This window comes from Lichenostomus cassidix, chromosome 18, assembly GCF_008360975.1.
Source record: "Lichenostomus cassidix isolate B80296 chromosome 18, HeHo_3.0, whole genome shotgun sequence".
In the NCBI taxonomy this organism is placed as follows: domain Eukaryota; kingdom Metazoa; phylum Chordata; class Aves; order Passeriformes; family Meliphagidae; genus Lichenostomus; species Lichenostomus cassidix.
This window is the reverse complement of record NC_139498.1, coordinates 543,871-558,303: the sequence shown is the minus strand read 5'-3', so window position 1 is coordinate 558,303 and position 14,433 is coordinate 543,871. Positions and strand designations below refer to the sequence as shown.

General features: G+C 43.7%; 1 protein-coding gene across 2 annotated transcripts; it reads left to right on the top strand.

The window, feature by feature from the left end:
- Positions 1–637: 637 nt before the first annotated feature.
- KPNA2 (karyopherin subunit alpha 2) lies at positions 638–6,818 on the top strand. 2 transcript variants are annotated; one of them, XM_085077308.1, is made up of 13 exons: positions 638–686; positions 736–741; positions 922–939; positions 1,407–1,522; positions 1,620–1,757; positions 2,153–2,241; positions 3,028–3,296; positions 4,462–4,556; positions 4,643–4,906; positions 5,463–5,696; positions 5,778–5,960; positions 6,068–6,217; positions 6,320–6,818. In XM_085077308.1, exons 1-13 carry the CDS (start codon positions 638–640, stop codon positions 6,410–6,412), a joined length of 1,704 nt encoding a protein of 567 aa, XP_084933434.1. In that variant the 3' UTR covers positions 6,413–6,818. The 2 variants fall into 2 exon arrangements, with proteins under 2 accessions (XP_084933434.1, XP_084933433.1); XM_085077307.1 differs by lacking the exons at positions 736–741; positions 922–939 and having other exon boundaries at positions 650–708.
- Positions 6,819–14,433: the final 7,615 nt, after the last annotated feature.

Below are 14,433 nucleotides of genomic sequence, written 5' to 3'. Positions count from 1 at the left end.
TTCCTAGGAGTCACGGAGTGATGGAATCATGGAATGGTTTGGGTTGGAAGGGACCTTAAAGCTCATCCATCCCCTGCCATTGGCAGGGACATCTCCCACTATCTCAGGTTGCTCCAAGCCCCATCCACCCTGGCCTTGGAGCTTCCAGGGATGGAGCAGCCGCAGCTCCGGGACGCTCTGCCAGGGCCTCACCACCCTTGCAGGGAACAATGTCTTCCCAATATCCCACTCTCTTTCAGTTTGAAATCATTCCTCTTCATCCTGTCACTACCCGCCTTTGTCCCAGAAGCAGCCCGCAGTGCCGTGTCGGTTGCTGGGGCAGAACCTGCGCTGTGCGGGAGGGTGTGAGTGTTCTGACCCTCCGCGGACACAATTCCCACCCGGGATCGCGCCCAGCCTGGCCCCGCGCACTGCAACTCCCAGCATGCTCCGCGCCGCCCCGCACAGCCTGCCCGGCTCTACCCGCGCAGGGCACACCGGGAGTTGTAGTACCGGGGCTTGCGAGACGTCACGTCCGCCGGCTGTTCCGGGAGGGCGTTTCCCGTCATCACGAGCCGGGCTGCTTTCAAACCGGCCAATCGGGAGGCTGCTTTGGCTCGAACTGGCCAATGGCAGGGCGCGGCCGCGGGAAATTTAAATGCCGCGTGGGGCGGCCTGGGGCAGTGGCAGCGTGCGGCAGCGGCGGAGCGAGCGGAGCGAGCGGCTGAGGTGCGCAGCCGGGATGGGGGCGAGCAGCCGGGCGTGGGCGGCGGGGACGGGGGCTCTGCGCTGCCCTGGCTGAACGGCCGTGCTCCGCCGGGGCTTCCCTCCGGAGCCTCCCGCGTCTCCACCGTCTGCGATGGGGCTGACAGGGCTGGAGTATCCTAGGGTGGCTGTCGCGCCGGCGGGGTTGTGGCCGAAGCGAAGCCAGTTCTTAGGCAGTGGGCCACGCTGGCCGAGGTGCAGGGGTTTGCCTCGTTACCTGTAGCCGTTGTTATGTGCTGCTGGCTGCACCGGTACGGCAGACGCCCCCGGGGGGAATCTTCCCAATGCGAGAGCTCACTGTTCTTGTCCAAAAAGGTCGGGGTGGGACTGGGTGGGATCCTGTGCAGCACAGGTACGTGACACAGCGAAAATAGTATTGAACTGCGTGTGTGTGGAAAGGAAAATCTATCTTGCTCCTAAAAATAACGACTATTAGTATTTGGTTTAAAGTGTCTTAAAATTGTGTGAGTATATCTTCTGCTTTTATGTTGGTGCTAGAGCTTGTTGTAACATCTGGCTGTTTAAAGAGGCATCTGTTGATCAAGTCAGAGGTTGTTACAGCATTAATAAAAGCAAGTGCCACTCATTCTCGAGTATGGATCCAATTTTTAAAATTTAACTTTTGTGGAGTAAAGTTGCTGGTTTTTTGCTCTTGTTTTCAGGCTTGTTTTTATCTGTCCTGCTCAAAAATCTAACAAGCAAGATGTCTACTAATGAGAATGCCAACACACCGTCAGCTCGATTGAACAGGTTCAAGAACAAAGGAAAGGACAGCACAGTGAGTACTCTGGTGCAATTTGCACTTTAGCCAGACATTGTCTCTTTGAACATAAGTTTTGAACGGCAAGAACTTACTCTGACTGTTTATCATCCAGGAAATGAGAAGGCGACGCATTGAAGTCAATGTGGAGCTGAGAAAAGCTAAGAAAGATGACCAGATGCTTAAAAGAAGAAATGTGAGCACTTTGCCAGATGATGCTACTTCTCCTCTTCAGGAAAACAGAGGCAACCAGGTAAGTGGGCACTCAGAACAGACATGCTTGGAGGTCTTGCAGTCCAAGCTCCTGCAGCCAGGCCAGCATGCATCTCTTCTCAAGGTGATGACAGCACTGCTGTATGTGCATTAACAACTCAGCTCTATACTATCACCTCTAATGGACGCCACTCTTAAACACAACTGGCTGAAGCTACATTTTAAGTGTAGTGTAACTGGTATGGAGCACTTGATTTTTAGCTTTTGGCAGTTCAGATAAGTGTAGATAAAGCTGTAGCTGAGGTATCACATAGTGGTGGTACTAAGGGAAGTGGTTGTAAACTGGGGCCTGTTCATGGTGTTGTGTAAGAGCACTCTGTTCAGGAATAAACATGATTCTCCCAGTGAAGCATTCATGTAATTTTTCTTGTGCAGGTTTTGGCACACTGGTCAGTTGAAGAAATAGTCAAAGGAGTTAATAGCAATAATATGGAGCTTCAGCTACAGGCTACTCAAGCTGCCAGGTAAGCAGTCCAGAGGCAACCAAATCAGTTGTGCATGCCAGTAACTAGGCAAGGTGAGAGAGTTGACTTATAAGCCTAAGTGGCTGCTTATGTCTTTCTTATCAGACAGGATTTCAACAAACACTCAGTCTTACCTACAATGTTGAGGTACCATAACTTAGGCATAATTTTATTGAAATCATGTGGCTTTTGAATATTTAATAAGGTGCCTGAATATTTTAATTTTGGTAGGAAGAAGTAATTCGCTCTAGTGGCGGCAAATTAAGCAGTAGTCACCTTAGATTTGGAGGAGTAATGATAGCATTACTTTGTTATAGCAAAGTGATGTATCTTTAAACTGTGTTAACATTTGGCTCTCATATGTGTGTGTGTGTGGTGATCCACCTTAGAATAATGGGAACAGTAAGATGACTGAAGTATGACAAATTTGTTTCTTCTTTGAAATCTAAAATATCCTTTAGCAAGCTTGCATATTGCTGCAGTGCTGCTTCTGGCAGTCATTAACCTTTCTCTGCTGAGAAGCCTCTAGCAATTCAGATGTATTAGATTCTTGCAGGTCTGCTTTACTTTAGAATCTGAACAGAACCTCTCACATAGTGAAGACATGCCAACCCAATGTTAACAGAGGCCTAGGAAGCCAGTGTTCAGCTTGTCTGCATTTCTCCTTTACGCTGTGTTCTGTTTTTTTTTTTTTTTTTTTTTTTTTAATGGTGCTTTTAGGACTTGAATTTGTTGTTCAGATGTCTGCAGGCAAAAATAACGCTTCCTGTTTGCCTTCCTCTTTAGGAAACTCCTTTCAAGAGAGAAGCAACCCCCAATAGACAGCATCATTCGGGCTGGTTTGATCCCAAAGTTCGTCTCGTTCCTGGGCAGAGCAGACTGCAGTCCCATCCAGTTTGAATCTGCCTGGGCACTCACCAACATCGCCTCTGGCACATCAGAGCAAACCAGGGCAGTGGTGGATGGAGGGGCAATTCCAGCCTTCATTTCTCTGCTGGCCTCTCCACACACTCACATCAGTGAGCAGGCTGTGTGGGCCTTAGGGAATATTGCAGGTATGTCGCTGTGCTGCACAGCTCTAATTGTCACCTGTGCCCTTCTCTGAGGTGGGAGGATGTCATTCCTGATGTGCCATGCACTGCTCTGAGCTGCTTGGGAGCTCTGTCCCAATGGCTTTCCAGTCATGATGTGCCCTTCATTGCAGAGCACACTGTAGGCACCTCTTTGTCTTCAGAGCTGCTATGAGAAGGCTCATGCAATGCCTGGCACAACCTGTGGGTTGTATTGTGGGCACTGCTTCCAGATCTCAGTTCAGGTTTGGTGGATCTCTAATAATGCTACAATGCAAACCTTTCTCAGACATCTCAGTGTTTTCGTGACTCAGCAATGAGCTCTGCTCTATGGGTTGACTAAAAAGGGAAGGCAGGAAGCAGTGACTCAGATGATTGTGGATGTGACAGCCAATGTTCCTTGCTTTGAAACAGCTGCTTGCTGATGGGAAAATAATGATATAGACAGGCTTCTTATGCTTCTTTCAGGATTACTTGATCTGCCAGTGTTGGGCCCATCTTTAAAAAATGGTCAAAATAAATAATATAGTCAAATATTGTACCTGCTATATTAGGGTTTCCAATGGCTGTGCCTCAGGGAACAGTGAATCTTCACACAGAGAAAATAATCTTGTTTAAAAGCCTTGATTGATTGGGGTTTTCTTAAAGTTTGTCACTAAAGTCAATTATAAGGTATATATTACACCTTGCAATAGAATTCTCAGTCAAACTCTGACATTCCATCAGCATTATTCTGTAGCACCTGATTGTGCAGCTGATGATTAGAATGCATTTCAAGTCCCATATTGTGGGGAAAGCCCTGATCTAGTGTAGGGCTTAGATATGTCTTCAAAGAAACACACAAGGCTCTGCATGGTTATGATCTCTTAAGAAAAACTATATAGAAAACTTAGTCTACATATAGAAAATATACTCTACATTGCCTCTTCTTCCAACAGAAAGTTAAGCTCAGTGTCTTGACTGAACATGCTTGTCATGTGACTTAATCATGGCAGCAGTCCTTTTGTCCTCTTGTTTCTTCTTATTTTATCTAACCCTTCTTAAGGGGTAGAAGAATTAATCTTTTAACACATAATGATTTTGTGTGCACATGTTCCTCTATCCTGGTTTTCACCTGGCTTTTTTTCTTGGTTTCTTTTTTTTTTTCCAGGGGATGGTTCTGCCTACAGAGACCTGGTAATTAAATATGGTGCAATTGAGCCACTGCTGAGCCTTCTCGCTGTTCCTGACCTGTCTTCCCTGGCTGTGAGTGTGCAGAGTGATTCAAGTTGCAATTACTAAGTGAGTAAAAGCTAGCTAAACTTGCTAACCATTTATTTCAACTGTTGCAGTCTGGATATTTACGCAATGTTACATGGACCCTCTCAAACCTGTGTCGCAATAAGAACCCTGCACCTCCCATTGAAGCAATCCAGCAGATCCTTCCAACCCTTGTCCGGCTCCTGCACCATGATGACCCTGAGGTGTTGGCAGACACATGCTGGGCAATTTCCTACCTCACAGACGGTTCCAATGACAGGATAGAAGTTGTTGTGAAAACTGGATTGGTGCCACAACTTGTGAGACTCCTAGGATGTAGTGAACTGCCAATAATGGTAAGTTGGAGCAGTGTCCACCTAACTGGTTCTTTTCATACGTAAGTCAGGTGCCTGTTCTAATTTTTGTGTAGGTGAGACTCCAGTTTCTCTCCTGCCTGGATGCTGCCCCACACGAGACAGGCTGCTGCTGGTGATGACTATCAAACTGTTTTGTATAATCATTGGATTTACCTCACAGGCCAGCACAACTGTCAACATTGGCTAAGGCTTGCCTTTAACTTGCTGTTGCAGATCCAAATTCTAGGGGCAGTGTTTAAAAGTGTGCTCTGTGCACACCATAATTAGAGTATAATAAAGCTGCAGCAGTATTTAGCAGGTAGTTTCCCTAAGCTCTGTCATGGGCAGTTGTTTGCAGAGTGGCATTGGAAGGTGTGCAGTCTTTGCATGCAGACATTAATGTCTTCTTGTGGAATGTGAATGAGGAACCCAAAACCCATTGTACATAGCATATCCTGCTGGGAAGGTTAGAGTGGCTGGCCATCAAGTATGGCTGTATTTGTCATAATTTAATCTGGTTTTGGACAATTTTCCTAACTATTCATCTTTGTTTCAGACTCCTTCATTAAGAGCCATAGGAAATATTGTCACTGGTACTGATGAGCAGACACAGATTGTTATTGACTCAGGAGCACTGGCTGTCTTTCCAAGCCTCCTTTCTCATCATAAAAACAACATTCAGAAAGAAGCAGCCTGGACAATGTCCAACATCACTGCTGGGCGTCAGGATCAGATCCAGCGAGTTGTAGACCATGGTCTTGTGCCTTATCTCATTGGTATTCTGAGGAAGGTAAACAAAGCCTATATTTACTCTGTTGTGCCTTTTCCTATTGCTACTCTGTGTTCAAACACTCTGCTTTTACCTTCACAGGGGGATTTCAAATCTCAGAAGGAAGCCGTGTGGGCTGTGACAAACTACACAAGTGGTGGAACAATTGACCAGATCGTGTACCTTGTTCAGGCTGGTGTTCTTGAACCCCTACTGAATCTTCTCTCAACTAAAGATAGCAAAACTGTGCTTGTTATTCTGGATGCAGTTTCCAATATCTTCTTGGTATGTTGGTGCAGTGTACTTGATCATTGTCCACGTTGTTGCTAATGGCTCTCCAGTAGTTGCTGCCATATATCCTTCCTGATATATTCCACACTTTTCTCTTGCAGGCTGCTGAGAAAATTAACGAGACTGAAAAGCTTTGCCTCATGATTGAGGAGTGTGGGGGTCTAGACAGAATTGAAGCTCTCCAGTCACATGAAAACGAAGAAGTGTACAGAGCCTCATCCACCATCATTGAGAAATATTTCTCAGCAGAAGTAAGTGGCTTCAGGGGTATTTTCGACTTCTATTTTCTATTCCAGCATTGACTACTAGATTAAAATGCTTCTGTCATTTCAACACTCTTCTTTTCCCTCTAGGAGGAGGAAGATCAGAATGTTGTACCAGACTCTACTGCTGACAGCTACACTTTCCAAATCCAGGACAACACCCCAAATTCTTTCAACTTCTAGATCTTGCATACACTGTAACCACCTACAAGTGGTTTAGCACACAAACGACTGCCACCTCTTTGTCTTAATTGTTCTTCTTGCCTTTACCGGTTTTTCTGTATCCTGTAGCACTTTGTCCAACTGAAACATACTTGAACAGTCTAAACTATATATATATATCTGTGAATTTCTAAATGTAAACCTCACTCTTTGAGGTGTACTTGTAAATACTTCCTGTTTCTGTCCTTGTCAGGGGAAAGAATGCATGTGAGCAATTTGGGCCTCTCACAAGGCATTGGGCCACTGCTCTGCAGGCCTCCCCATAACCTCTTACCTTCTACATGACCTGTTGCAGTAATAAATACACTCAACAGGCTTTTAAAGGAGAGTTACTTGAAGTTCAATAAAGTGTTATCAGTACATCCAATTGAACAGTGTCACTTGCTCCCTTAAAAGCTGACTGATGGGGTAAGTAAAATTAGTCAAAAATAAATAGTGGCATGAATACAGGTCTTAACTTCAATGCTGAAGATGGTGGATTTGAGATAGCTTGGTCACCCCAAGCTCTTATTTCTACATGCAGCAGCCTTCTATTATTGCAGAACCAAGGAATTGCTTCTTCTCTCCAGATACCTCCTATAGGAATCTGATTCATCTTACCCTGTTCAAGAGACTGAAGCTAGTTTAGCTCAGTTATGGAGAAATATTTAAAGACTGGTAGTGCTACTTAACTGTAAGTAATAGTTTGGAGGAGAGGTGAGTACTGCAGTTAACCAATTCCATACACGTTCAGGTAGCCTTAGGATAGAGCACAGGAAATGTTTTGAAGCAGTTACCTGTTCTAGAGAGCAAAAATAAGGCCTTGTCTTGGAACCAGCCATCCCTGTATTTCTGAAATCATTATGTTCAGGAACCCATTTTGTCCCTAAAGGAGGTTGTGCAGGGTGGGGTTTGGAGGGGGAAGAGTTTTGAGGGAAAAGAACTCTAGTTTTGTTTTCCAGCTTTTTGGAAAAACTTGGATTAAACTATTTAACTTGAACCTCCCAGGAGTCAAATGTGCTGGGATTAACTATTGTCTCAGCTCACTCAGTGTCTCTAGCCCCAATGACGGTGCAGGTAACATCAGAGTTCAGGGCTAGATGTTTCATAAGCATGACTTAATTAGACCACAGCATTGTCACTTTATTAAGAAAGGTATGGGGAAGAAATCTGATATGTAGGAAATTCTCCCAGAGTTCTCATTGGCTTTGCTTCCACATTTATAGGCAGAAGGGAATAAAAAATTTAAAGAAATACAAAACAAAAAAATCCTTTCTGCTAGGTGGATCTGATGGAAGAATCTGGTTTTGTTTCCTGTATTAGTCACTTTGTGTCTATTTTGAAGTGCAGATGCATAGAAAAGTGGATTTGGGTGTAACTCTCTGACAATCCATGGAAGATCAAGTGTGTTTCATGAATAATTCATTCTTTATGAACAATGTGTGCTGCTAACAGATTTCTTTGAAGGGTTATTGCTAGTGTAGATGATGTCACCTGTGCTTTCATTAGTGGGGGGCAGGTGTGCTGCTCCCTATCCCACACTTGGTGGCAAGTGGTTCCCTCCCTGACTGGAGCCTGGTGCTGACACTCATCCATGGGACCTCTCTGGATCTTGGCTATTGCAGGATTGTGACAATGTTACAAAGGGCAGCAGATTATCTGTCTGCATCTACAGTTTTATGTATCTTGTTAGCAATTCTACTGTTTGGTGCAGGGCAATCACTGTGAGTCACTGCTGGACTGGGAGTCCTCCTGGGCTATTGGAGTTGAGTGTGTTCCTCCCTCCAGCTCACAACATGGTCTTGGTGACACATTGCTGTCCCTGCTGTAGCTGCAGGGGTTGCAGAACTTAACTGTCATAAAGGAGACTGGCTTGCAAAAACCACACTATCATCAACTGATTCATGATCTTCATACTTTGGCCTGCACCACTTTACCTGTTTTTTCTCTAACTCCAAAAGAGCTGCAGCAAGTACTAAGCCTTACTGTGGGTGTCTCTAAAGAGGCTGAAGTGTGTCTGGTCTGTTCCCAGCCCTGTACTGAGGGCTGAGGCTGCAGATGGCACCCAGGATCTATGGCAGCATCTGTGAGCTGTGCCAAAGTGCAGTGACCCCACAGCACTCCTGGGACCAGAGTTTGGTATTGCCGCAGCTGTGTACAGGGGAAAGAATCACCTTCCTTGCAATGCTGGAGCCTTTACTCTTCTAGGGTGAAAAGCAAGAAAATAGGGCATTTATGCACCTGCAATGAAGCCTCCCTGTGTCTCTTACTTTGTTGTCAAACCTCCACCCTTCAGTTAAATCACGATTTTCTATGTGACTGTAGACAACGGAAAGAATTAACCTCTATAAAAGCAATTATGCCCAGTCAGCTTTAAGCAAGAATACTGTCCCGTATTTGGTGTCTGAGGGTTTGCAGGGTCAGTGGTTGACTCGCGGGTTGGAATGGCGGGTTTCGCGGCCTGCAGAGCAGCGCAGTGCCAGCAGAGGGCAGTGTCCGAGGCGGATCGTCCCGCTGGGAGCGCTCAGGTGCATCTGCTGCCTGTTGCTGATAACAAACACCGAGCTGAACCACTCGGCGTGTTACACAAAACTTCACAGTGTTTAGCCAGGCTGAATATCGAATATAAGGTGCAACCTCTCAAAAGCCCTTTTAAAATTAAAGTTTTGGTGTTTTAAAACACAAATCCTTGCTTTAATTGCTCTCTAGTGTATGCAATTAATTTGGCTTTTCTGTCTCTGTATATAGTAAATGCAAAACACCTGTTCAATAGTGTTATCTCTACTTTTTTCTGAACTGTTTCAGATTTATCTAATATATTGAGTTAATAATAGAACACTACAAATTCTTCTTTAGAAACCTGACAGCCCAGTGGCTTAATAAATATCTTTCTGGGGATGGAGACTTTGTTTTTATCCAAGAAAAATGTGTTCAGCCTATCCACCAGTGAGCCCTATTGGCAACATGTATTTCCACAAGCAACAATCTACAACGATTATGAGTAAGTGACTGGGGTGAGTCACTCCTTATTCTAAGAAAATGCAAACTATTTCTGAGGTTAGGATCACAGTCACCCATGAGGCTGCGTCTCTAGCTTTAAAAAAGTGGTAGGAACAAAAAGGAAGAGGAGAATTATTGCTTCTGGGTTTTAGTTGGTTTGGTTTTGGGGGGGGATTTTTTTTGTGCATTGCTCAGTCAGATTTAAGAGCTTGTCCTCTTTATTTGTCAAATGCCTCATTCAGGACAAGGGCTGGAATAAATGTCTGGTGGCCTGTGTGTCAGTCTGCCAACCCCTCTGTGCTGAGAGCAACAATAACAGACCCCTGCTGACTTCAACTGGCTTGGAATGCAGTTGTTGCTAATGCTATTTTATCTGTGGAGTGATGGCAAGATTGCAGTCTGAGATCTCAGTAGAAGTAACTGCCTCTGAAATTCTGATGGCAGCAGATGCTGCCTGGCTGATGTCCCATTTGCTGTTCCCAAAGGTGCCATCCTCTGCAAGGTGAGCAGGGACTTTGCAGTCCTGCAATTCAGTAGCGTCAGTTCACTTTCCGCTAAAGGAAGAACAGTTTAAACTGTGGGAAATTTAGAAATGGTTAAATCAGTAGAAATCTATTTTTTCTTTTCCTGTGAATTAGACTGAAATATTCTCTTAAGCAAAGCTGCTTCCTGCTACTCTATCCAGAATGATTTAAATTGCACAGAACCACAGTGGTATATCAGCAGCAAGAAGCAGCTGTAGTTCTGCAGGGAAAGGAATTCACTACCCAACAATATTTCACTGACCTCTTCTGTTTCTAAATCTATTTTACAGCAGAGCAAACTGAGACATAAGAAAGTTATCCACAGACATTCAGAAAGTTGCTGGCAGAATTCACCTGGAGCCTGAGAATCCTGATGTCCGTTCCTGTAGTTAACCCACAGCACCTCTGGTCACAGTTATCCTGTTGCTGAATATAGGATTATCCCAGGAGTATTGAAACACTTCTGTGATAAGGTATGATGTAGATTTCAGTACAGGTCTAAGTTTTGGGAAAGTGTGTAAATTGGGAAAGAGGCACTGTTAGTCAAAACAGAAGTAATTAATGAAGGTTAATTGTGTCTAGTTATATTTGACCTATAGAGGAAAATGTTGGGACTTTCACTTAAAACCTAACAGGAAACACATTAACCCTTTGGCCTTCAAAGGAAAGTTAGGGAAAAAAGTCTAAGAGGGAATTAGGGGGCCCCCTCCTCAGGCTGGGAGGGGTGCACCCCCTGAAACTGGAAATTTCAGGAAAAACCTTTCACAGGGGCACTCCAGCTACATGTGTGCAAAGCTGTCAGTTGTGTTTGTAAAACACTTCCTTCTCGTTGATCCAGGGAATGGCACTGACACGAGGCGGGCAGAAACTCAGCCTGTGGACAGCTGAGGGAGAATTGATTTGCTGTGAGTTTTGCAGCACTTCCTACGGATTAAGGGTCACTGGATTCCAGTCCTGTTTCTGACTGCAGAGCACTGTCTGTCTCAGACTGGCTCCAGGAAATGGACGCTCTTCCGCAGAAACCAGAAGATTTCGTGGAAGAGCCATGGCCTCTTTCCAGGTTGCAGTTCACCCACTTCCCTAGGGAGTGTCATTAGTGGGAGGGAAATGAAGTTGGGATTTAAAGGAGCAAGGTGAGGAGAGAAAAATTAAAGCAGGATGGTGAAAAATCCTGTTAATTCTTACTAAGCACAACTTGCTTGACCACATTAAAATGTTGTGCTGATCATTTAAATAAAACAATGGACCAGCTCCAGAAGTGATGTGTAAATCATGTATCAGGAATAGAGTTTCAATTGACTGACACACTGAAAGCAAAATCAATGGCACTGACTTCACTGTGGGGGAGTTTGGATCACACCTATGAGCTCAACAAAGAGGCAGTGTAATGAGGAATCATTCTCCTTTATTCCATATCTTTCTCAATTTGCATTGCAATGTGAAATTAAAATCATGGAGTCATCTTTTGAAGGGGTGATTTATTTATTTTTGTATATATGAATTATGGGGTCATACATACTTTTATATATATAGAACAGTGGAAAGCTGCCTAATTTTTGCTTTGTAACAGATTGCTTTGTGTGCAGCTTCACAGGGGTAACATAGCCGTACCACCAGGAGTATTAATAATGCTCTGTGGGCATGTGGAAGATTGGAGGTACAAAGTTATCAGAAAATCTTCAGTAACTTCCAAAGCACATTTCCACCGTCCCAATCACTTCATTTTTACCCACTATATGAAACAGATGTAAAAATAGCTCTTTCATCAGTGGGTTGCTACACATATTTGGGCTGCAGAGGCTCAGTTCTGTTCAAAGCAATACTGTGAAATCATGTGCAGAATGTGCTGTTAATCAGAAGCAGCAATTTAATGTTACGTATCCATCTCTCCTCCCACCTCCAGCTCCCCTTCCCAATTCCGAGCAGGAAACGACACTTGGATGGAGCTCAGCACACTGACTTTCTGGATAGACTCTCTAGGAATGAGGAGGGACTTGAATTCTCTCCATATGTCATTTCCTTTCCCCTAATGGCTAAAAAACCCCATTGCTGCAGTTCATATGACTTACAATAGAGAGAACATTTCCAATCTAGGGAAATAAGGGCAGGGGGGTGGGACAGGTCATCCACATTCCACTTCTGAAGAACTGCTTTGCAAAATTTGAATTAAGCAGGAAATTTTCTTCTGTGTACAAATGTTTTGTGTAGATGCTTAAACTGAAGCCATTACCCCATCTGTACTTCAGTGTATATCAACACCTGCAGTCTGGGGCCAGACAGGGATTAGGAAAGGAAAATGTCAGCAGAGGGGGAATGGTAACAACTCTGCAAGATGTAAACTAAGTTAGAAAGGAAAAACAGAGGGGATTGAGGGAGACTGACATTGGGGACCTAATAATTTCCAATAAACCAAATTTTAATAGCAAATTATTCTAGAAATTACTTAAGAAAAATCAGATTAGCCCACTCCTGCAGCTTTTGTCCAAACTGTCTTTAAAAACTTTTCCATTCAGTACAACCAAGTGCACATGCAGATATTCTGCCCTGCTGCAGAACACAAAATTTGATCTGCTGTACTGCACAGCGGATTTGCAGCTGTCAACAGAATTCTGTGTGCTGTAGTTATAAACAGAAAAAAGCAACCCAGGAATAAACATGGAAAAAATAAACTAAACCAACAAAAATCATTTTAACTAAAGGGAAAGCTTACTTCCTCATAGCCACCCCACTGTGTATTACACCCAAATTGGAACATAATGTCTTTCTAGCAACATAATCCAAATGTTTGTTAAATTTGCAGCAACCAAACTGTGCAATGTACTTTACAGAACAAATGAGAGATGACATTTGCTCAAAAAAACCCGAATTTTGCACTCAGTGAATGAGGACATGTGCACATGGACGTGTCTGCTTGCAGGATGATCATACCTGACTGCAGAGCCAAGCCCTCACATCTTTCATTAGACACGTTGCCTAATTAGACATGTTGCCTCTGAATTCTAATGCTAAAAAGAAAAGGAGAAAACCACCTTTCCTCCAGTTCTATTTTAAAGGATTTCAAGAGTGGAATAAAGGAAGGATTCAAGACACATGGTGACAGATTTTGCTTTAGGTTACTTTTAGCACTCCACTAGACCCACTAACCTACTTAAATATCTGTGCTGCTCTTATCTGGCATAAAACCTTGCTTTGTAACTTTTAGAATGAAATATTTTGGAGGTATTTTTAGAGATAACTTTATCTTAAATCCTCTCAAATGGATTTCACAGTGGACTTCTGGGTGATTTTGTTAAAAGAAAGCACAAAAGAAGCCAGTACAGCCTGTGGATAGGTTAGGTATTTCTGCAGTTCAGAAAGTTTTAGGAATAAGATTTCTTTTTTTAAAAGAGGGATTGTTGGGTTTATTGAACCTGCAAATGCTTTTGTGTCATGATTGAGCTTATTTATGGGCTTAGTTCCCATGTAGCATGTTTATAAATGCCTCCAGACATCATGTAAGACAAAGCAGAGTCTTTCCAAAGCTGGACAGCCTGGGTTCCTTTCAGCAATTCCCAGAACTGTGAGTAGATGTGTTTTTCCTTTCCTTTCCTTTCCTTTCCTTTCCTTTCCTTTCCTTTCCTTTCCTTTCCTTTCCTTTCCTTTCCTTTCCTTTCCTTTCCTTTCCTTTCCTTTCCTTTCCTTTCCTTTCTTTCCCTTTCCTTTCCCTTTCCTTTTCCTTTTCCTTTCCTTTCCTTTCCTTTCCTTTCCTTTCCTTTCCTTTCCTTTCCTTTCCTTTCCTTTCCTTTCCTTTCCTTTCCTTTCCTTTCTTCTTCTAAAGTCATATTAGAACAGTGCTGTCCTGCAGGACATGATGAGAAAATAGCATGGCTAAAGAACTGCATGGAATATCTGTGCATCAGTTACTAATCTGTTCTGGATGGATGGACTTAGAAGTTATCTTAGTGACTAACCACTGGAAAATCCTGTGATATGGAAGCTCATGCATTTTTTTTGTAGCCACAGCTGCAGTCATTTCCCTTCAGAGACACATCATTTCCCCAAGACACATCCTGTCTCAGAGGGCCATGCTGTCTGTGCTCCAAGCTTGCTGTCCCCTTTTGCAGTAGCCAGAGCATGGGTGGAGATTTCCTTCCTAGTTTCTTCTCCTGAAAATCCTCATCTCCAGCTCCAGCTTGAGAAATGGATTCAATCTTGACCTCTTGCATAAACATTGTCTCTGCACGCCAAAGGGAGTCTTAGTGAGAACCAGAGCCCCTGTCTAGACATGTTTCTTCATCCCAGAACTCTGATAGGTTTGTCCACTGCTGGGTTAACTCTCTTTGTCTCTGAGCAGCAACAGTGACAGAGTAAAAACAGATATTTAAGCATGTGCATATCAAGGCTTTAATATAGTTTTTTCCATTTACCAGCAACACAAATAATACCCCAGTCTGACCATTTTCATAATCTGCAAGGGGAAAAAAAGGAATCTTGTACAAA